General features: G+C 33.6%; 3 protein-coding genes across 4 annotated transcripts; 1 reads left to right on the plus strand and 2 right to left on the minus strand.

Annotated features, from left to right (window-relative positions):
• The first annotated feature begins 4,628 nt into the window (after positions 1-4,628).
• Positions 4,629-10,614, plus strand: LOC129873148 (serine/threonine-protein kinase SRK2I-like). Of its 2 annotated transcripts, XM_055948182.1 has the most exons (9): positions 4,633-5,159; positions 7,058-7,132; positions 7,212-7,313; positions 7,394-7,447; positions 7,550-7,642; positions 7,733-7,825; positions 9,190-9,294; positions 9,383-9,481; positions 9,933-10,614. In XM_055948182.1, the coding sequence occupies exons 1-9, from the start codon at positions 4,992-4,994 to the stop codon at positions 10,200-10,202; spliced, it is 1,059 nt and encodes a 352-aa protein (XP_055804157.1). In that variant the 5' UTR covers positions 4,633-4,991; the 3' UTR covers positions 10,203-10,614. The 2 variants fall into 2 exon arrangements, with proteins under 2 accessions (XP_055804156.1, XP_055804157.1); XM_055948181.1 differs by having other exon boundaries at positions 4,629-5,159; positions 7,550-7,825.
• A 194-nt stretch (positions 10,615-10,808) lies between these two features.
• On the minus strand, positions 10,809-15,505 carry LOC129873146 (probable disease resistance protein At5g66900). Its single transcript, XM_055948180.1, has 5 exons — positions 14,680-15,505; positions 13,722-14,113; positions 13,111-13,493; positions 12,451-12,662; positions 10,809-12,359 (listed from the first exon to the last, which is right to left on the minus strand). The coding sequence occupies exons 1-5, from the start codon at positions 15,383-15,385 to the stop codon at positions 11,518-11,520; spliced, it is 2,535 nt and encodes an 844-aa protein (XP_055804155.1). The 5' UTR covers positions 15,386-15,505; the 3' UTR covers positions 10,809-11,517.
• A 354-nt stretch (positions 15,506-15,859) lies between these two features.
• On the minus strand, positions 15,860-18,219 carry LOC129873149 (reticulon-like protein B13). The gene is made up of 5 exons (XM_055948183.1): positions 18,078-18,219; positions 17,944-18,000; positions 17,311-17,497; positions 16,299-16,510; positions 15,860-16,209 (listed from the first exon to the last, which is right to left on the minus strand). The coding sequence occupies exons 1-5, from the start codon at positions 18,145-18,147 to the stop codon at positions 16,004-16,006; spliced, it is 732 nt and encodes a 243-aa protein (XP_055804158.1). The 5' UTR covers positions 18,148-18,219; the 3' UTR covers positions 15,860-16,003.
• Between the last annotated feature and the right edge of the window lie 4,965 nt (positions 18,220-23,184).

A 23,184-nucleotide genomic window follows, 5' to 3' on the forward strand; every position in this document is an offset into this window, starting at 1 on the left:
TAGCGAGGGTTCGAATCTTGGTGACTAAAATGTTTTCTTACGGTTTTTTACTCTTCATTTTATCCTTTTTCACTGCAATTTGTTTTTTTTCTTTATTATTTTTTCAATTTTCTATTTTTAGTATTTTATTTACTAACTTAACTATAAAAATATAAGTAAGCTTCTAGAAAAAAACTCTTCTTGGCTAGCAACTTTACGTTAAAAGAAATAAGCACACATAACCTTCAAATCCGTTACTGGTCACATGCTCTGATATAGTATCAAAGAAGATAAAGATTTTGAATTCAATTCTCATGATTATCCGAAAGCAAAACATATTTTCATGTATTTGACTTTAGAAAAATTGAATTCACAAGAAAGGACGTATTTAAATAAAAGCAAATAACATCTAAGTTGAAACATAAATCTCACACTTGGATGAAATCTGAACTTGACATGCTAGGTCAAGAACTACAATTTTTCTTTGTCGAAACGTGGTTTTGACAAATATGACATCCTCGTACCTAAATTTCAAACACTCCCAACTATTTATCAGTGGGCTTCGACGAAGCATGCTATCCCAAAATATTACTTATTGTAGATCCAAATTCCACATTATTCATTTTTTTAAGGAAAAATTACATGACAGAGCAAATTAAGTTCCTCTATTTATTCAAAGTAGTAATAGTTTAAAAAATTACAATACATCGTGAAAGTTTGAGTTTCTTAGCAAATACTCTCAATATGGCGTATCTCTTTTTTCAAGCCTAAAAATAAGCCCCGTATCTATCAAAATTTTTCATTCAGATAAGGCTCATACATTTGGCAATGATTCTGATTCTTGTTATTTTTATCACAAGGCATCAAACATACAAATGTGAGGTAGTTGAAGAACGTGTACCTCCTAGAAAAGCTAAGAAGTAACAACCATACACCATTTACCCAAAATGTTAAAAAAATATGATAATTATTCATTCAGGATTCTTCATACTCACAATTTGGGATTTTGTTCTCTGTTTTTCTCTGAACTTTTTCGGGCAAATCCCACCTGTTTCCTACTATGTATCTTCACTATGGTTCACTCTTTTTCACACCCTTTTGTCAAAATTGGACACTCCCATAACGGGAATTATGATTCTCATATTCTTTGTTTCTTTCTTGTGAACGTTACTTGGTTGTTTTGGCAACTTGGCGTTTGTATCATATGCACCAATATTCAATACCCATCACTGATTAAATGTGTGGAAGATTTGATTCTTTACCACTCCTTTAATATCTACTTGACTTTCTTCTCAAACACAACTCTGCCACACCACACTATTACAATTTCAGACCGACGATCGGAATTCTTCCTTTTAAAAAAATAATAATTAAAAAGGCGAATATGTATAGCTGGTTGTTGCAGAGATTTGTGTAACTAGAGCTCAGTAGGAGGCTTAACTCTCTTAATACCCTTCTTAGAGGGTGATTAGGAGATTGAGAGGTCTTTAGGGTATTTGTTTTTCGTTTGTTAATGGTAATTTACATTGGTTACCAAAAAGTAATAATTAAGAAACTCGAAAAATCAGCTGCCATATTATAATATGAAACTCAGTAGATAACGGACCTGCCTCTCTATCCTTCCTAACTTAACAAACTGTTGTCTATATCAGCATTCATAGCCATGTGCCTAAACCACATTGGGCTCTTACCATTGAACCAAGGTGCAGGGACAACTTAGCAATGAATGGATAGATGCAAGACACTCAAAAGTTGACAAGTGTTAATCTGAAACACCAATATTTGACTTTAGGCAAGGAACAAAAAACACGAGACACAGAAATTTCAACTAAATACTGTGTTCAGGGGAATTGAATAGTCTAGCTATTGGCATTCAATAGTTAGAACTTTGCATTTGTTAGCTGCAAATATTAAACCCTTTCAGATTATGTACTGGATTAAGCAAAAAAATAGATAAATTGTATCGATCACAACTGGATATCCTATTAAATAGAACATCATAAACAAGACACTTAAATTTAAATTGGGATTGCAATTCGCAAAAATTCATATTCATCACGAAAGATATACAAATCCGTTGAGCTTTGACGCACAACCAATTTTCATGGTTCTGCTTTTATAAAATGTGCAGTGAGTAGTTTTGCTATTACGAATTCCATGAAGCTATCAATATGAAACAGTTCTTTCAACTTCTCATCACATGTTAAATTGTGTTTGGTTGTAGACTTGTAGTAATAAGAGGGAAGGTTGCAGGAGCTGAAGTAAAGAGTAGTTTCCCTCGTTGGTTAGGAAGGACGACAAAAGTAACCAAAATTGGACAGAGATCAAAAAGCAAAGGTTTTTAATTTTTCTTTCCCCTACATTCTTACAATATAAATGACATGAAAAGATAAACACCTCCCTAGCTAGCTAGGGGATGTAAATTAACAAATACGCTTCATCCTCGAGTAGACTTATATAACTTCTCAAAAGTCTTTATCAGAATTTTGAATTATACCAGAATGGTTTCCTCGAAAACTTTTTTGAATGGACTGATTGCTCAACAGTTGATTAAGAGCCTTCTGACATTTGTATATTATTGGCTTCACGTAATTCAAAGCCACGCTATGTAGTTTAGAAGTCTTATGTGTAGCTATGTATATAGCTAGTAAAAACATTAAAAGAACCTCTCAAAAATTAACTGCCTAACCAAGCAGGACTCGAATTAATGCATTGCCCAACGGAATGGAATACGGTTCGTATTATGATGGCTCAGCCCCCTACTACATTAAAATGAATTCTGCAAGATAGAAGGAGAAGGCATTTCCTCAGAAAACTAGCAGATGATCAACCACAATAAAGAATCAGGTCAAGAAAGGAGATTTTTAGCACTCATCTTGTTTGGTCTATTTCCTTTCCTTGGCATGATGAATTACTTGTTTTATTAGTGTAGCTTACAACAATGTAAGTTTCACTATCATTGAAATTTTAACCACAAATTTTTAATAAGTGCACATTTGTGGCTGAAGTTATGTCTTACTAAGGAGATTATCATGAAAAACAGCTTTATTGAGAGCAAGAAATGCTCCCTCTCTCAGCAACTACCATCCTATAAATTATAATACTGATTACAATATTTTCTCATCTTTTGTCTTTTTTTCCTAGAGAAATGATTATTTATATACCAGTGCAAAAGTCATTTACTAGACTAAACGTTCGTAAATGCAAATAAATAATTGACATAAATAAAAGTTTTTTTTGCCATAAAATAATTGACATTTGCAAAATTTGATCTATTATTAACAGAAAACAAATATGATAAATTTTATATATTTTAAGGATATTTTAACCATTTTCTCTTTAATTAATAATGTAGAGGTACGTAAGACAAAGAAAACAACCATAGGATAAATACACATACCAAAAGATCTATAAGGCTTTTGTCCACATACAAAAGCTTGCTACTTCTGCCTCTAATAGCTTGACAAATATTTAGACAGCGTTCTAGGTGACCTAAACTTTCTGCTATAACTCACCATTGATCTTTCTACTTTTCAATTGCTCAAATCAGATTTGGAAAATGAAAAATCAATCAACATAGACCTAAGAGGCTGTTTGGATTGATTTATTTAAGTGTTTGTAAGCCAAAATAATTTTAAAGCAATTTTATAGTGTTTTGGACAGAATAAAAAGTATATATAAGCCTTTGTTTTTAAGCCAAAATAATAAAAAATTAAAAATAAGTCAAAAATCATAAGTTCAATCTTATAAATCTTAAGTCAAAAATCAATCCAAACCGGCTCTAAATTGAGTCATATAACTTTAAAAGCTAGTTTTATATTGTTAAGAAATTTATCACACTTTTTAACAAATACAAATACAAATTATATCTTGAAAACTAAAAGTTGTTATTTGAAGTCATCCGCGCCAATAAATAAAATGATTTCACTTTCATACGTCAAATTGATAATTCATAGTGCTGAGGAGGTAGTATTCAAGAAAAGAATTATAATATATCAGCAATTTCAACTCCTAATAGAACAACAAAACAAAACAATGATTTTTGATTAGATATACAGTTCGATCCCACACTTCTCTTGAGAAGAATTTTAAAAACTTTAATCCATTTTGATATTCAAAAAATTAAACTAAAAAGTTTCACTCATACTTTATCATAACTTTTAAGCAGTTAACCTTAACATCAACAAATGCGCATAATACGCCTTACCTAAAAAGAGGGTCACGCCAACCTGCGCCATACCCGTTTAGTGGTCACATAAACAAGAAAACTGATTCAACATTTATAATATATACATAAAAATAATTTTAAATTATATATAAATAATATAATTTTTTATCAAAAAAAATTATCAAAACTTTGAGCCTTTAATAGCTCTGTCCTTATCCCTGATAGACAAAACTGACCACCAGAAAGGGCAAAAAAAATAATATAAATAAATATAATATAAAAAGAAAAAAGGGATAAATAAAGAAAGAGACAAAGGCAAAAGTGGGGTAAATACAAGGAACATCTATTCAGTTGCCATCACAAGTAGCAAATAAAAGCAATTTTTAATGGATAGGATTTCCTCAAACGACGTCGTTCCCAGCGTCCGTCTTATCAAAACGGTGCCGTCCCATTCTTCTCTTACCAACTTCTCGTCACTTTCTTCTTCCTCAATCCATTTCAACTGTTGCAGAGAGAGAAAGAGATTACTATTAATAATTAAATAAAGCAGAAGATATTTTCATTACTTTGCCGACCGTACATAAAATATCTTTCCCAAAAAATTTCATGACCGGAAAAAGGTCGAAAAGTACGAAAAAACCACCGCCTTTCTCCTCCATTTCTTCACATATACCTTCCTATCTGAGGCTAAAATCGACTTATCATTTCTCGGTTCTCTGTCTTGGTCGGTCAACCGATAATCTTCAGCTCCGATCACCAGCTCCGGTAACTGGTAGCCATTGGTGAGAAAGTTTTGGGATGTAAATCGAGCTTAGTTTGAGTTGAATCTGAGGTAGCAAACGAAATGGATCGAGGTCCGGGACCCTGTATGGATATGCCGATCATGCACGACAGTGACCGGTATGATTTTGTTAAAGATATCGGGTCGGGTAACTTTGGCGTTGCGAGGTTGATGACAGATAAACAGACTAAAGAGCTAGTTGCTGTCAAGTATATCGAAAGAGGCGATAAGGTTAGTTCTCTATGTAAATTTGGGTTTATGGAATTAGTATTCTGCTTGTTTTTATCTGCTCTCGGTATGAAATTTGTATGCAATCAATGTTTCTGGTGTAAATTTTCGGTTGTATTCTTTCTTTGCAAAACTCGCCTAGATAATCAGCTGAATGTAAGTTTGGTCGGTTCGTATATATAGAAAGTTTTAAATTGTGCTTTAATTTATACCAGGTGCAGATGAACAATGGGAATAGTGGTACTCTGCACTTATAATCTTAGATCTGCCTTTGATAAATTGCGAATGTTAAAAGAGGTCATTCATTGGTGGGAGTTTCTGGAACTACTTTTTAGCAGATTTATTTATAGCAGAATAATTGTGGCAAGTTCATTGAACTATTTTAACAGATTAAGAACATTGATCATTTACTGCTGTTTTGGGAGACTATCAAAATGGTTATCTTAAGGGGCTGATTTTGCTTGAACTTTGTTTTCTGGTTGCTAATCAATTCACTGCTCTAACTGTGTGAGGTCTCTGCTTTGAGAAATCTTCTGGCTGGTTTGTCAAGAAAGTGAACCTGGACTTGACTCTATTCCGGACGCTAGCTCAAGAGGTGAAAATTGTGCAAGATGATGTAAAGAGACTACAACTCATACCACAAAAAATACTAGGTGATTTCTTCCCATTTGATCAAAGCCTTAATGGACAGAGTTACCTCATACATGTGTTTGTATGAGGTAGTAGGCAGTGGCGGAGCCAGAATCCTTGTTCAAAATCTAAAAAAATAGACTAATGAACTAGCTGAAGGGGGTTCGACATGTATTATATATACATAAAAAATTATTTAACCATGTATAAATAGTATAATTTTTCACCGAAGGGGATCGGAAGAACCCTTGACTGTAAGATGGCTCCGCCACCGGTAGTAGGTACCTTGTGGAATTAGTTGAGGTGCGTGTAAGTTGGCATGGACATCACGGTTATAGAAAGAAAAAAAAAGACTACAACTCATAGCCTCAAGTTCTCAACAAATGTGAGACTTTTTGACACCCATCCCCACGCCTAAAACTAGATATTTGGAGCATAAGTAATGTAAATGTCGGTCCAACATTGAATATCCAACATCATAGACGAGTCTGGCTCTGTTGACCTGTCCAAAAGTTGGACTTAACTCAACTTGAAAAGTTAGTTTAAGAGATGAGGATGGAACAAAACCATAGAGAGAGACTATAACTCACACCCGCAAATGGTTGGGCCTCTAACATGGTTTGAGCATATTTAGACAATAAGTGCGTATAGAACCCTCATCCTCATGTTTGTGACTATATTAGACATCCCATATGTAGGTAATCTGAGGAATGGAGAGTGTTACAGTAAAATAAGTTACTCAGTGGGTTTTTGGTCACAAAATGTATCAATTGTAATCGTGTTGTATGGTCTTTCAGGCTGTATGCATGCATTTCTATTTAGGTATTACTAGCTAACTGTAATCATGTGCTTACAGCTATGTTTTGCCTTAAGTTACTTGTGCTTTAACATGTTTATATTCTTCTCGTGACATGTTGTTTACTATAATGTGTTTCTACAACTAAAAGGATCTATTTGATATTTCTAATCAGATGTTGTGCGCTTTATCCCAATTCATTGTAATACAATAACAATATGAAAGAAATAACAAATAAAACCATAAGCTGTGCTCAATATTGATGAAGCTCTGTATTGGATTATAGTCCAATGCTTAAATGTGACCTGGTCTACTTCTTGCAATTGTAGACCTTTTAATGGAGCCACTCCTAGTCTCTCCCTTCGACACATTAGATGAAAGGATCAATTCAACAGTATGATGACCAGTTCGTTGTGTGAATTATATCTACTCCATATGACACTGTTCATTTCTTCTCCCATCTTCTGGCTTGCAGATAGATGAAAACGTTCGGCGGGAGATAATCAATCACAGGTCCCTGAGGCATCCTAACATAATTAGATTCAAAGAGGTTCGGCATTGACTACCCCTTTAGATCCTCGATAGGTGGTTATACATGTATGACTGGTTTGCTTAAAATTTTATGCTAGGTGATTCTGACGCCAACTCATCTCGCTATTGTGATGGAATATGCATCTGGTGGGGAGCTTTTTGAGAGAATTTCTAATGCAGGGCGCTTCAATGAGGATGAGGTATTTAATCTGCTAATTATAAAACAATTTGGTAAAAGCTGTGCGAGATTTATAAGGTTACATAATCTCTTCCTGCACAGGCTCGCTTCTTCTTCCAGCAACTTATATCTGGTGTCAGTTACTGCCATTCCATGGTAAGGACTTCCCTGAAATATTTTCTCAGTTTCTTTCAGTTTATTAAATGTGGAGATCTTGAAAACTAATTCAGCCTGTTTCTGTTTTATTTCTTCTTGAAGCAAGTATGTCATCGGGACTTGAAGCTGGAAAATACATTGCTTGATGGAAGCCCTGCTCCTCGGCTAAAAATTTGTGATTTTGGGTATTCTAAGGTAATAGGTTTGCCCCATCATACAAAAATAAATATACAGCTGTATATATGTATTCCCCGGTTTCTTAATCATGACTTGCACTTTTTGCAGTCTGCTCTACTGCACTCACAGCCAAAATCAACAGTGGGAACTCCTGCTTATATTGCACCAGAAGTTCTGTTGAGGAAAGAATATGATGGCAAGGTAAATTGGTTTAATGCGTCAATATTGTTACTTCATGTAAAAAAGTAATAACAGCAAGTACCAATAATTTTTGTTGTGGAATTTCCTTTTGTGATGCATATGAATCCTTCTTGCACTTCTGAATTGGGCTTTTCTTTGACTGACATGTACTTGTTGTCTGGAATGTCCAGATGAGCATGTTTCTTGTCCACCAAAAGAGGGATAAGAGGGCACATGGTTTTCTTGATGAACAGAGGCATTAGTGGATTCAGTAGATTACTTTACTTGACGCCCCTTCCATTAGTATGGTCCAGAAAGGAGGAGCAAATAGGATAGGAGTGCACGGGTTCGCAACTGGATTCTTACCCAATAACAACAAAAAAGAAAAGTAGATTATGAAATTTAAGCCATCTTAAAGGTGCCTAAGGGATCTTATAAAACCATATATCTGGGTGACTGAAATATAAAGAAAGCTGAGACTAATTAAAGGAGCATTTGTGGCCCATTTCACTTGAGGCCACATTATGTTGGGGTAAACAATCTTGTATGTCCAGTTTTCTAGGTTCATATCCTTTTTTGGGGTTTTGACGACTTCATCTCCACACAATAGCTAGTCTAGTCCTGTTATTTGTAGTTATGCTATATATACTTAGGTTCAAGAAGTTGGGAAATTTTGTTTAGTGATTAGGAAATTTTGTTTAGTAAAACGAATCACAGTTATAAATTGAGAAACAAAACCTTGCTATTTCTGAACATAAGTTACTAGGGACTAGATTCTGTTAGCGCTGGCCATTTGGACAACCTATAATGTTGGTTCCTGTTAACCAACCTTGTCAAAATGTAACAAAAGAATTAGAGTACTAGACCTTGTATGTGTTTTTATGGTGAGGGGATGCTGGATTTCTGATGGAGTAGAAAGTGGAAAGGTTTCTATTGCGGAGAAGTCTCAAAACAAAGTATTGTAACTAGAATATACCTCAAACTTTCTCTGTTACTAGCTTATGTAGGTTTGTGATGGTTTAAATAGTAAAGCATATTTCTGTTGGCGGATTTAAGGTATCCGGTGTGGTTTTACTTTAAAGCAAGTTACACGGGAAGTTGTGGATATTCTAGTTATGAAATTTTGTTTTGTAACTTGTGGTTACGAAAGATTAGTGTGGTTACCAACCATGATTTTTACCCTCAACCATGGCCTTGTATCATATGTTCCAGTCTGTTTTCTTTCCAGGATGTATAACACCTCATTCTAAGTACATATTTAATTTGTATTTTGATTTGTTGAGTACTTGCTGTTTATCAATTATGGTCGCTTACTTTTGTACTTTGTGTTATTTTAACATGAACTTCTATCAACAGGAGAATATCACAGAATGTTTTTATTTCAGATTGCAGATGTGTGGTCGTGTGGAGTGACATTGTATGTCATGTTAGTGGGTGCTTATCCTTTTGAGGATCCTGATGAACCAAAAGATTTTCGGAAGACGATCAATGTACATCTTAGTCATTGTCATGATTTTGTTCCAATTTCTTTTGGATTTCTTATTACAAAATAATTTGACCTGGCTTTTTGCTACACAGAGAATCCTGAGTGTGCAATATTCTATGCCTGAGAACATTCAGATAACTGAGGAATGTCGCCACTTAATCTCAAGGATCTTTGTTGGAGATCCAGCACAGGTTAGTGAGGTTTTAGAGTAATCAGTACGCAGAAGTGGGTAGGTGGAGTTTTGACATGTTTCTGTTGTGATGCATTGGGACTTCAATTATGATCTGATCCAAGCATGCCTATTGTAGTAGTTGCTGACCACCATCCAATTTCATTGTATTTAAGGCATCTCGCTAAATATGTTGTCCCGAGTTCTTTCTTATGTAGACCTGTTTGACTGGCATGAAGTTGAAGAATATAATTTGACTAGCGTGTTATACTTGCAATAGTAGGAAATACATGCACTGATTATAGGAATTTAAACTGGGACGAAGAGAAACAATAGCCAGAATGTTATAGTTTCTTTACATGTGAAAAATATTTTGAGATATTGCAAAAAGGGTGTTACATAGTAGTCTTGAAGACAATATAGATTGTGGTTGTCACTTATGCTTAAGTCATCTTCCTTTGCACATGGCACAGAGGATCACGATGCCTGAAATCAGAAATCATGTATGGTTTTTGAAGAATCTTCCAGCAGACTTAATAGACGATAGGATGATTAGTGACCAGTTTGAAGAGCCCGATCAGCCAATGCAGAGCATAGATACGATCATGCAAATAATCTCAGAGGCAACAGTACCACCAATTGGCTTGTATAACTTGGAAATGATGGACGATGACATGGATGACTTGGATTCAGAGCCTGATCTTGATATTGATAGCAGCGGGGAGATCATATATGCAATGTGAATGTATGCCATGCTTGTGAAAAGGAAGTCGTATCTGCAATCTTACGAGAACATTTCTGGACTTGTTTGTGTGCAAGGCTTAGAGATTATTGAATGCTCAGCAACAAGAACATGGGGGTATTTACAATGTTTGTAATTAGTTGAGTTCTTATCCTGGAAGGGGCTTCTAGTCTGCCCATGAATTATTTCTTCTATCACCATAGGAGAAATTGGCTGAAAAAGTAATGCAGTTTTCATACTTGAGTTCATAATCTCTTTATAATGTCACACAGTGAAGTGAAGTTCTTTTGTAACTCTGTTGTACTTGCTTATATGCATTTGTGTAGAAACAAACCATGTGCTGCTCTTTCTGGTCGTGAGTTGAGATGCTTATAGTTTTGGGTCTTGTGTATGATGATGTTGTTTGCACAGAATTTCCTCTGTATAGTTTAACTAGTCCTTCTGGTTGATGTTATATTTTCCTTAATAGTTAAGTGCGTTTTCCCTATAATGGTCGAATGACATCGAAGTCTTGAGACAAACTTCTGTCCCAAGGTTGTACGATGAGATGTGCTGGTACAAGAAACTATTGGAGGTAATGATCCTCGAAGAGCACAACAGCAAAAAGTAAGTTAGTATTGACTAATTTCTCTTGGGAAACATTCCACAACTTCACAATCAAATACAGTGAGAAACCAGCCCCATAGAAAGTTCTTTGCTAATAAATTCTATCTTCCTTTCAACAAAGAAGCATCTGCTTGCATGCATAATTAGAAACACATGTATACAGTTCAAAGCCCTATCCAAAAGATCAATATATTAAGTTCCTTTTGAGTCTTCTAAAGTTCAAACTTAGATCACATTTGAATTGGCTGGAAAAAAGTACTCTTAGCTTTTAAGTCAAAAATAAAAAAAATCAGACTAAAATGACGTCCTACTTTTGATTTTTTAAACTTTTTTAAAGTCATTTTAAAATTATTTTAAGATATTTTTAACTTTACCAAACACCTCCCAAAAGCTACAAACGACTTAAAAGTGGGTTAACTTTTAAGTCAATCCAAACGGACACTTACATTAGTCTAAACTCTAGCGACAGCTATTAATAACCAATCTTGAGCTGAATCTTTCTAAATTCACTGAAAAAAATGTTGGATGAACTTATTATAAACCTTCACCTTTGGCTACTTTCAGCTCGTTTTTGTTCTAGTCCAAAAGTCGCCTCAAGAAACTTCCATAGCTTATCATTGTTGATCAAGTTATGCCAGTGTTAGCTTAGTACCATCAACCCATATTCAAGTTCCACCAAAGTGCGTGCTCCAGCAGCATCTCGCTTAAAATCAGATAAATGATGATTTATGCAGCAAATTCAAATTGATATCTTCTTTGATCACAGTGATTCTCAGACTCCTCCGATATTCCTTAAAAGGTTCCCATAAAGAGGCTGTTTCTTCATCACAAACAACTTCTTCCAACTTCACTAGTTTTAGCAGAGAATCGGGCAGCTTAAAAAACCCCAGGCGGCTTCCCATGCAGATGGTCTGTAAAGAAGAGAGTTGATCCATTTCCACTGGCAAGTCATCCATATCCACACAATCATATACATCAAGAAATTCCAATTTATTAAGTTTTACTATCGACTTTGGCAACTCAGTCAATTTTGTGCAAGAATGAAGCCTTAGTACTTCCAAATTTGTCAACCTCCCAAGCTCTTCTGGAAGGGCAACCAGTTCGTGACAATAACAGATGCTCAGCCTTTTAAGATGAACAAGATCACATATTTCAGCTGGTACTTCTACTAAATCGTTGCAGAACTCCATATTCATCTCTTCGAGTTTTGGCCACATGTAAGGGATCTTGTCAGCAGAGTTCTCAAATGCCTCCCCGATTTCACACATGTTCAGGGAGATTTTGCGCAAATTTGGTAGCTCTAGATTGGCTGTGAAAATGGATGTAACAGAGATGCGTTCCAGGTTAATTCTCTTAAGATTGAGCAGAGAACAAAGCTGAAAGTTATTCAATTTGGCTGGGAAGAAACCATTGTTTGTCACAACCAGTGTCTTCAATTGGCGCATCTGCTCTATAAAAGGGGGTAAGTTGTAGGTCCTTGTTTCAAAGTTCAACACAAGTACTTCAACTTTAGGAAATTGCATGCCATGCCAGTTAGAGGAGAAATCTTCATCTGCAATTCGCATTCATGATGTGGTAACTAAATTTACAGGAGACATTTCAAATTTTGAACAAAAATGGGGGAGAAGGGATGGATAACAAACCTGTGACAATAGACAAAACCTCCGCTTGAAGTGGTTGAAATCTTTGTTCAAACCACCACCTAGGAAATTCATTCCCCTTGATATTGATATATATTCTCATTCTCTCTTCTACAGGCTTCTCATCACACTGGTGGATGACCAGTTCTCTCAGCATATCATGTTGCTGTATGTAATGCAAGTTATGTAAGCCAAGAACTGCTGGTGCATCCTGTCTGTGAATCAGCATGAACTAATTTTAATCAGATATTCGAGAAGGAATCTATTCAAGGATATCAGCTAACTTGATAAGTTCAATGATCCAATGCACAGAAGAAGTTGAGTATACACCAAAAAGGTGGAAAGGGGAAAAAATGAAGCCACCCACTGGAATGTTCTACTGGAGGAACTCTACGTGTTACAATTATTCTTATATATCATGAAATTTAATAATTTTCTCCAAAATAATTTGGAAGGTGGAAAAGAATTTTCACGGCTTCAGCTCTTCAAATATTGATGCACACAAACAGATAGTCAGCAAGTGTGTACATGTGACAATCCAACTCTGTTGCTTCTTTGTTTCTCCCAGCCTTAAAATTTTTCTAGTTTGGTTCCACGTAGTAATTACATATATAAATTAGAAAACACAATACAGTTTCAAAACAAAATTAAAGCCAGTTATACCTTGCAAGGGCGAGATTAACCAGGTTTTGTGAACAAAGTTCAAAGAAGATGGTCATTGCAGTCATGCCATCTTCATTTAGATTGTATCGTTCCACCCACATATCCAAAAGAGCAGCAGGATGAATTCTTTGATCTTCAGGAAATGATCCTAAATCCAGGTAGCAGTCTCTTAATGTAGTTGTTTCTTCGCTGTAAAGAGCTTTTTCATCCAAGGCATCAATGCTGGCTTGCAAAGAACGAAGCAGATCATTCTCAGTAGGGAAGAGAATTTGTCTTTTAGACTGCATCATTACTCTGGTAAGCCATGTCACCTCAGGCTGGCCACACAATGAACGACCTACAACTCTAAGAGCCAGTGGGAAACCGCCACAACTTTTCACCACCTGCCATGGCATGCCATCATTTAAATCCACAAAGCAGAGAACTTTATAAGTTTATGAATTCGCGGAGGTCCTATTTAGAATCAGACCTGTATTATCTTAGCAAAGATGCATTTTCACTCTCTAAACTTTTCAAGCACATGCACAATAACATTTTGCATATACATTTCACATCTATTCATAACCAAGTAATTACTCAAGAGATCCTTCATAAATGAAAATAATCTTTACCTTATGAACAAGATCAAGTCGCACATCAGGGATGCCATCTTTAAAAGCTGAAGTGCAGAAGAGATCCTTTGCATCCTTCTCGCTCAAAAGCTTTAATTTATATGTATCAAATTTTCGGAACACAAATCTCGAAGTGACCAAAATCTTAAATCCAGGTATCTGAAATATAAGATTCTCGATGATGTATTCTGATTCAGACCAAACATCATCCAGCACCAGCAATATTGGTTGAGATGTACTTCTCCTAAGAAGGTTATTGAGTTGGCGGATAGCATAAAGGTCATTAGCAAACTCGGGGACCCTGTAGTCTTTCTTCTCAAAAATTTCCCCAACAATGCGTTTGATGTTTGGTGTTTTGGTAACAGTGACAAAAAAGATGTCCTTGTATTTGTCTATTCAGAAAGAATTAGATCAAATATGTTGAAAATCAGCAAGAAGCTTAATATAACATAAGAACATGATACAACATTAATATCAACTATCTGAATAGCTAATAAGTGGAAATACAAAAAAAAGAATCTACTATATTTCTTCTTTAATGGGATCAGCAAGCTAGTCTTTAGGTACGAAGGGCTTTCCTCCACACACATCAAAAGCATATTGTGACACCAGATAAAAATGAAAAGCTATACAACAGTAAATTACGACCCAGAACACAATTTATTTTTTATTTTTGCGTTGCCTAACAAGAAAACACAACCTTATGTTCATGTGAATTATTTTTGATACCTATACAATCATAAAACTAGAACACATACATCAAAATTCAACTGATAAACCGACATAGTAAGAATCGATAAAAGTCGAAAGGAAATTGATCCAGGCAGCCTTTTAAGTTCATGTGATTCGAAGACAAACAGGAACTTACAAAGGCATGCATCTTACAAACTAGAGGACTAATTTAACAGCAATAACATACTAGTAACATTTTACATGGCAAACAATAAATAAGCAATACCTTTGATATCATCCTCTTGACAAAGCTTTGCTGCCAAAGTAGTCTTTCCACAGCCAGGAGGAGCAGAAAGAACCAGCACTTGATCTTTCTCCTGAAGCAGATTCAATTTCAATTTCAATTCTTGAAGTGGCACTTGAAATCCAACCATAGAATCAGGAACTTGGGGCACATCAGACCATCCTGAAAACCCATTTGAGCTGCCAAAACTAGAACCATTCATCCACCCTGAAGACCCACTAGAATTTGTAAATCCAATACTTACATTCCTCATCATCGAACGAATCTCGTCCAATTTCTCACCATTTTCATTAACCTTGACCAGAATCATTTTATTATCCCTAACCACCTGAATTAAACCGTGTATCTGGCAGAACTTCAACAGTGAATTTTCCAATTTGGTCAGTTTCCTGGAGTAATTCCACTTCTTAAAAGGGTCGTAGCGTTTAGTCTTGGAACACTTGCGGACTAGCTCTTCACCTTCCTTGAGCCGCTTTTTGAACATCTCTATTTCTTCATCTCGGCCGTCTAGGGCCTTGTTTAGCCTCTCAATGTCGGCGAATACTGGTTCGATGTAAACTAATGTCTGCTTCAAGCTGAGGAATTTGGAAGGGAAAGTGGCGACGTTTATGCCAATATCAATAACTGCTTTGAGGAGTTGGTCGAAGACTGGACCCAAAGCAGCTCCTCCCAATAGACTTGCGGCCATTGCTACGTAACACTGCAAAATGGAAGTGGCTTACTTTGGGAGTGCCACTGTTATAGCAGAGGGTCGTCTTGTAGAGGCTAAGCCATTGATTGTTGGAAAGATTCTTTGGAAAAGAGATGGCAATTGCTCGGAAATTTCCTCAATTGACCTTTTGATGTCCTAATCTTCTTCTTCTTTTCCATTTGCTCCCTTTAGTTTCGGGGATGTGTACATGATAGTCTCTCCATTTCAATTTTAGCTGTTTTACTTTAAAAAAATTCCACTACTAAAGCATACAAGGGTCCAAGACCAATTTGAACAATTAAACCAACCATGGAAAGTAATTTGAAGGGTTAGTTAATAAGTAAACGAGGAATTATCAAGTTTATGCGGGACCCAATTAAGATCGACTCTAATGATTTGACAAGCGCTACCATGTAGACAATTCTCTATTACTATTAGACATATTTTAGTTAATTCACCTAAAAAGCGGAGGATTATACTGGTTTAGTAATTAATATATCAAATTTACATGTGCAAATCGAGTACTCCATCCTATTTCTTGGTGCATTTGTAAAAACCTTAAAATCAATTTATTACTACTAATAATCAAGTAAACACGAACCAAAAATATGTACACTAGTCGTTTATTTTCTTTTTCTTGTCCTGGAGCTTGCTCTTCATTTTCTTCACCCTCTCCGCTATGGCGTTGTAATAAATGTGACATCTCTCCGTCACGGTGCTGTAATACGTGTGACATCGTACCCTTACTCGCTGCCCCAAGTCCTTAATCCTGTCTTCATATTTCACATATACCACTGGTACAGTCAGCCCCACTACAATCCCTGCATTACCCCATTATATACACACAAATAATATAGTATTGGAACATAGGTAAATTAGTATAGGTCTGATTATTATTAATTATAATTACCAATGTAGAGGAGCGTAAGTAGATCAAAGTAGCTGGCCACAACTGAAAGCAGTCCCAAAGAAGCTACAGTCCCCGCAAAGACGAACCACTCTCTCTCGGTACTCGCGCTAAACAGAAACCTTAGGCTTTTCTCAACCAATTCACGAAATTTGGTGCCCGCCTCCACAACTGATTCATCGCTTATGTACATCCTTGACATCTCCAGGGGCTCTCTGCAAAAATGTATTAGCTGCTTCTCATGTTCATAAGAAGGGAAAAACACTCAGTCTGTTGACGTAGCACTAAGAGCCACAATGGCCGATAATAATACTGAAATATCAGTACTATTTTTGACACTTCAATTATAATACTCCCTCCGTTTCAGTTTCAAAAAGAATGATTTTTTCTTTTTTTTTCGCAACAATTTAATTTATTAAATGACATTTTGATATATTTTAAATAACTTTACCTTAGAAACATAACATTGAAAAATATTCTATATTTTTCACAACTATGTGCCAAATCAAATCAGGTTAATCTTTTTTTTAATTGAATACGGTGGGAGTAACTGTTAACTGCACTCCACCCTGAACACTTGTCACAAAATCATATTTCGTCACAGTATTAATTATTATTAAGGCCGCGATCAAACTTTAATTAGTGGTCACAAAATCATATTTCGTCCCACTAAGTCACTAGATTGTACCCGATAAAATCAATACCCATGAGGTAATCGATGCAACTTTAATTTTACCGTGATGAGTAACCGCAAGTTCAGTTACTATATGTAACTTTATTATTACGTACTTCACATTGGAGAACGTTCAATAATTTTCAGATGGTAAAAATAAATTTGACTTCACGATCATGTGTTTTAGAGTGGGTGGGTTTACGTTTACCCCAGAATAGTTATTTATGTACTTGTATTATAGAGAATTAAGTTAACTTACTGGTACTAATTAACTCCCACATAACTTAAAGCATTTACATATGTTAAAGGAGAAAATAAAGAAAAGCTTAGGCGGTAGCTTACTTTCCCAAGAGCATATGTATGTTACTCCATAAAAAGATGAAAGCGATGAGGAACATGGTGATCCATGAAAAGAGCGTTATGAAGGTCAATCCATAGACTTCAAGTGCCAGCCATATTGCTGTAGCTGCTAATAGTGCAACAGCACTATAACGCTTCCTCTTCCATAAAATTACATCTCTGAATATATCTGTAAATGGATAAAACATTCATATTAATTTGCACCAGCCCAGGTGAAAAGGGGGAGAATTAGGCGAGAGGGGCGGAGGTAGGGTTTAGCATATGTTCTTTGGCCCAAAGCGTAAATATGCACGTCACCAAATAAATTCATTAAATATGTACAAAAATAAATTCACAGCCAATTTGCTAATCATTGATGCCGCTTTATTCAAGAATCCAGAACTCATAAAAGTTTAATTCCTAAATATTAGGATTAATTAAGTAATATAAAACGATAGTGTAAAGGCAATTCAACCTAGCTAGTTATATATGTCTTATAATTTTCAAGAGGTAAGGCTATGGATTAAAGCTTAGTAACATAAGAGGTTTACTTGAAATCACACTAAAATAACCTGAATGTGTAATTTTAATCTATACTAGTGTTGCACAGGAATCATGAAATCATGGACTATAGACCTGTACTAGTTTTGCCAACATGATCTGGAGAGTCTTTTGAAGTCTGCAGGTTGGATTCTGCAAGCAAATAAATAATTATTAATAAGACAAAAAAGCACATGAATTCAAGAAGGGTAACTGTTGAATTATTAAACCTGAATTGTTTTCATCAAGTTCAGGGGTTGGTGAAGGTGGTGGAGAATCTGTTGAGGTAGTACTCTCCATATTGAAGGCTGGTATGAAAGGGAAATTGTTTGTACTTTGTAAGAGGAATATGTGTATAGATTGTGTTCAAATTGGAAAAGATATGTGAAGGACAGTATAAGAGTGGGGCATTCGAGATAAACAAATAACACATGGCGCTCAAGTCCAAATCAACGAAACGTGGAGGCCATGCAGGGATTCTTATCTCAATGGGCTACCTTCTAAGTAAAATCATCATATCCTAATAAGAATGGCCTATTTTTGGGACATGTAATTGAAAAAAAAAGGAGGTAACTGGAAAATGGACACTCTCTTTCCTCCATATTAAATTAAAAAAGATATTAGGAACTCCTTTTTATATAATTTAAAATTAGTGGATTTTTCAAAATTTAAGATAATTGTTGATATTTTCTTTTATATTACTATTTTTTATGAAGTTCTTATTATATATTTTTTAAGAGAATAATTAAAAGAATAATAGTGAAAATAGTTTTTAATTTATGTTCTTAAATATTTTTTTAAAGAGTGTGTCGTATTTTAATAATTCACTTAATATGAATAATTTTTAGCGTGGAGTTAAATGACTCAGTTATGTTTCTCCTAAAATCACTAAATCATATCAAATTTTTTGAATTTTGAAAAATATCTTTTCTCCCTCCTAATCTTTTATTTTATCTATAATCTTTTTTCCTAACAAAGATTCCTTGGCATCTTTTAGTTTTTATTTACACTAATTTAGCATATGTGCTTTGCACGTATATATTGCATCAATTAATAAAAAACTACAACAGAATAACATTTTGTTTAGAAAAAAACTATGAATGTTACACTAAATGCAATATTTACATGAATAGTAAAAATGAATTTTATTAGATTGATACAATAATTAAATTTGATATCTTTTGTACACTTAAATATGATGGATTTAGTTGAATTAGTTATATAATACTTGTAGAACATGATGAAATATTTTATTAGAAACTTTTTATTCAAGTTTTTTTTTTGCTTATTCTCAAGCGTTCTTTACACAATTAAGTTAAACATATAAAATATGTCATCTTGTTTGATACAGACTCATGATTTTATGAAGGTTAATGCATATAATTAAAGAAGATGACATAATTTGAATAAAAAGTGTCTAATATGTATACTTTATCATGTATTTAAATGCTTAATTGAAACACCATAGTTCAAATGTTTAAATGAAATTTATCAACAAGTTTAAAGAAGTTGCCGATATATTTTATCAATATATTATATAATTATATTTCTTCTAATATCTCTTCATAAAACACTACAATCATAATGTCATTATGCAAGAAAATAATTTACGATTTTTTATTAATTAAAAAGGCAAGAAATAGCTATAAGAAAATTTCAAAGCTTTTAACATTAATTGTAAATTTTGGACAATCATCTAAAATTTATTTTTCACATATTAAATTGCAAAAGTATCTTTAAAGCTCATAGGACTAGATCTGAGAGTGGGTCAACCAAGGAAAAGATTTATATAAGATAATTTGGTTGGTGGGTAGGGTGGGGGTGGGGTGAAAGTCACGGGGATAGAAGAAAAAATAATTTTCGTTTTTTATATGAAAAATTAATTATTTAAAAAATAATAATTTAGGGGTGGGTTGGGGGTCGTAGGAGTTGGATCATTAGCAATTTTACTTTGATTTAATATTTTTTGGCTTTAGAAAATTAAAATGATCTAGAGCCATTTTATCTAAATTATATTTGACCAAATTTACATTTATTCATATTTTATATGAATGGATGGTAATTTAATTTATTTTGGCTCAATCCATATTTAATTCATCTAAATTCAATTCAATACAATCATTTATCACCACTAGTTGCACCTTCAATACTTGCCCTCCCAATATGTATAAGGTAAAATACGAGAAATTGATGTGATTTGATGTAAACATTAGTTACTAATTTTTATGGCTCTAAGGTTCCAGCTTGACTTGTTAGATACTTGGATAGTAATTTTCTAATATTACCAAACTTAAGGCCAGGAAAATTCCTCTTTATAGTGCTTTTATAATTGTATAATTGCTGATAAATGCACTTACCATTCATAAAAGTTTGTGGAATTTTAGGATTCATACTTGTATATTATCGGTAATTATATATTCTAGCTATTATTTGTATAATTTAAGTATTTGTATATATTTATTTGTTTGTATTTTACATTAGATGTATATAAAATTCGATACAAATACAATTCAAAGATCTTTGTGAAATTTTGAAACAAAAAAATTCAAATAGAAAGTCAATTGATATAAATATAATGGATTATTCGTGATTTATGAGATTTTTTTTATGATTTGTGAGATTATGTGTGATTCGTGAATTTTTTTAAAAAATTACCATGTGTATCATTAACTAAATAGAGAATTTTATTTGTATAAATATTTAATAATCACGCGAGATATATAAATCGTGGATAGCTATTCAAACTATAGCTACATTATATAATTGGTTAAATATTAACTATTTTGGCTCATTATATTTCAATTCTTTAGTATTTTTGAAGTTAACTTTAAAACTGGCTATTTGTGAAGTTTCCCCACATGTGTCCTGCAAGATATTTTGAGCCTGATAAGAAAGCCCAGTCCGTACACGAGTGATTTTCCAACTCCTAAAGGCCTGTACAAGCCTGAGATACCAAAGCTGCGTCAAGATGTTTTGAAAATATACGAAAAAATTATTTAAATACATAATTTATTTTATCGTATTTTTCAAAAAATCTATTATTTAAAAAAATTCTACTCTCTTTTATTCTCGAATACATGATTTTATATGATGTGTCGGTTGGATACATAATACATCACTTTACGTGATGTATCGGAACGTGGATATATCATTTTGTGCGATGTATCGATTGGAGACATCGCTTTATATGATGTATTAGGACACTTTGGGACTATGAGCCCGTTTGGATGGGTTTAAAAAAAATAACTTTTATGTATGAAGTGTTTTTAGAACTTTGAAGTGCTGAAAGTTATTTTTATAAATAAGCAGTTGAGTGTTTGGATAAAAGTGCTTATGATGTGAATTTTAAGGGTAAAAGAATAAAAAAAGATAGTTTGAGAATTTAGTTATAATATAAGAGATATAAAAGTAATTTCCATGGTCAAAGAAAATGACTTTAAGCACTTTGGACAAAAAAAGTTAGGAATCCTAACTTTTCAGTTTTGACTGACTTTAAGAATTTTATGGCTTAAAGTCAACATTAGACAAACACGTCCAAAAGCTAAAAAGGAGCTTTAAGTTGGTTTTGACCAACTTAAAGCCAATCCAAACGGGCTCTATCTCTGGATTCCATCAAATTTAAGAGATTTTTATAATTTTAAAAAAGAACAAGGATATGATATAATTAACTCTTAACACTATGAGATTTTTGTGATCCTAATTACGTTATTGCATGTGTTTGCTAGAGTTTGTTTGGAATATATTTTTAAAAAACAAAAAATTAAACAGGTAAGAGTTCTTTTTTAGTCTGTTGATGGTAAAGAATGTGAAGGCAAAGAAAAGAAATTATTGCCGCAATTAATATTTGCATCCAAGACCCCAAGTAGCATACCCATATGATGGCCCTTCAATTGCAACTTAAAAATACGAGTATCCAACTTGCACATATTGTACTTAATAATGGCAGCTATTAAACTAGGGACTTCAAAAATAACAAGTAACCTTGACGTAAAGGTACAATAAGACCGAAAGATGTCATTTGCTGTCTCTCATTTGTACGCGTAACTCAGTGGTGGAGCCACCTTGAATTTAGAGATTTAGTCCTTCGATGAAAAATTATATTATTTATATATTGTTAAAATAATTTTTTTATATATATATAGTAGATGTTGAACCCCTTTCGATTAATTTATATGTCTACTCTTTAGATTTTGAACACCCTTAATGAAAAATAATTGTAATTCGAAAAGGTGTATGATATGCCATGCTTACAGCATATATAGCTGCCAATACATAATAATGAAGAATTTAAAGCATAATCCTATTTATAGATAGATCACTACATGTTAATGAAGTTAAAGAAGTAGTTACAAATAAATCAAACTAATAAAAAAAATTAAGTAAAATATTATAAATTATAGAAAAGATCACTGATATGAGATAAAATTTAAGAGGAGATCTCTAATTATTACCCTTTATAATAAAATTAGAGAGAATACCTAAAATATAATTCTCTACCTCTTCTTTCCTCCTTTTTTTTATTTTTTTCGAGAAAAGGAATTTGGGGTGCCTCCTAAATTGGAAACATGGCGGTGGTCTTTTACGTGTGTACCCCACTCCAAAACAAATCAACCACATGGCTCCCATCATTCACTGGCAAATAGTCCTCGATTTCAAATTTTAATTTGGAATATTTATTAAAATAATAATAATTGATATAATGAATTTATTATTTTATTTTTATTAATTGATAAAGTTTTAAATATATTTATTTATTATATTCTTTAAAGATATTAATTTAATATTAATAAATTGAGGGTATAATAGAAAGAAAAAAATTATGTTCTTTTAATTTATCAAAATTGATAATTAAAAAAATAAATCAAATTAAAAAATATTTAATAAGTAAATAGAAACGGAGGGAGTACTATCCCTTTTTTCCCCTATTGACTATTCCATTTTAGTAAATATTCTAAATCATGATATTTGCCAAACCAACATAGTTATTTTACTTGTTAATCTTCCTTGTTATACAAGATTCCATGAACTCGATAGCTGTTTTGGCCAACTTTATTATTGCTCATGATTGCCATTGGTCATTAACGATATTGAGTTAAAATAAATATTCAAAAAGTGATTGAAGATCAATTTAGGCCTTGTCCGTCTACAAAGGGATACATTCATGATTTGTAATTCTGTCTAAAGCTGAAAATATTAATGGTAACTTTTGTTTTATGTTATGTGATACAAGAGAGGAAAGATATAAACAAAATGTAGAGTAAAACAATTGCTAAAGATCTGAGAGGGGTTCGAAAGCCCCCAATGAGCGGAAACAGAAACATAATTCAATTCACTTTT

Source organism: Solanum dulcamara, chromosome 11, assembly GCF_947179165.1.
Source record: "Solanum dulcamara chromosome 11, daSolDulc1.2, whole genome shotgun sequence".
Lineage (NCBI taxonomy): Eukaryota > Viridiplantae > Streptophyta > Magnoliopsida > Solanales > Solanaceae > Solanum > Solanum dulcamara.

Bases quoted from the DNA above. Each gene is read 5' to 3' on its own strand.
- LOC129873149 (XM_055948183.1), bottom strand. From the start codon at position 18,147: ATGGAGAGTACTACCTCAACAGATTCTCCACCACCTTCACCAACCCCT. The intron at 17,498-17,943 runs GTCTATAGTCCA...ATCCATTTACAG, and splicing joins TGTTGGCAAAACTAGTACAG to ATATATTCAGAGATGTAATT. The intron at 16,511-17,310 runs GTAAGCTACCGC...ACATTTTTGCAG, and splicing joins ATACATATGCTCTTGGGAAA to AGAGCCCCTGGAGATGTCAA.
- LOC129873148 (XM_055948181.1), top strand. From the start codon at position 4,992: ATGGATCGAGGTCCGGGACCCTGTATGGATATGCCGATCATGCACGAC. The intron at 9,295-9,382 runs GTACATCTTAGT...TTTGCTACACAG, and splicing joins ATTTTCGGAAGACGATCAAT to AGAATCCTGAGTGTGCAATA. The intron at 9,482-9,932 runs GTTAGTGAGGTT...CACATGGCACAG, and splicing joins TTGTTGGAGATCCAGCACAG to AGGATCACGATGCCTGAAAT.
- LOC129873146 (XM_055948180.1), bottom strand. From the start codon at position 15,385: ATGGCCGCAAGTCTATTGGGAGGAGCTGCTTTGGGTCCAGTCTTCGAC. The intron at 13,494-13,721 runs GTAAAGATTATT...ATGCCATGGCAG, and splicing joins GACTTGATCTTGTTCATAAG to GTGGTGAAAAGTTGTGGCGG. The intron at 12,663-13,110 runs GTATAACTGGCT...GCTGATTCACAG, and splicing joins GTTAATCTCGCCCTTGCAAG to ACAGGATGCACCAGCAGTTC.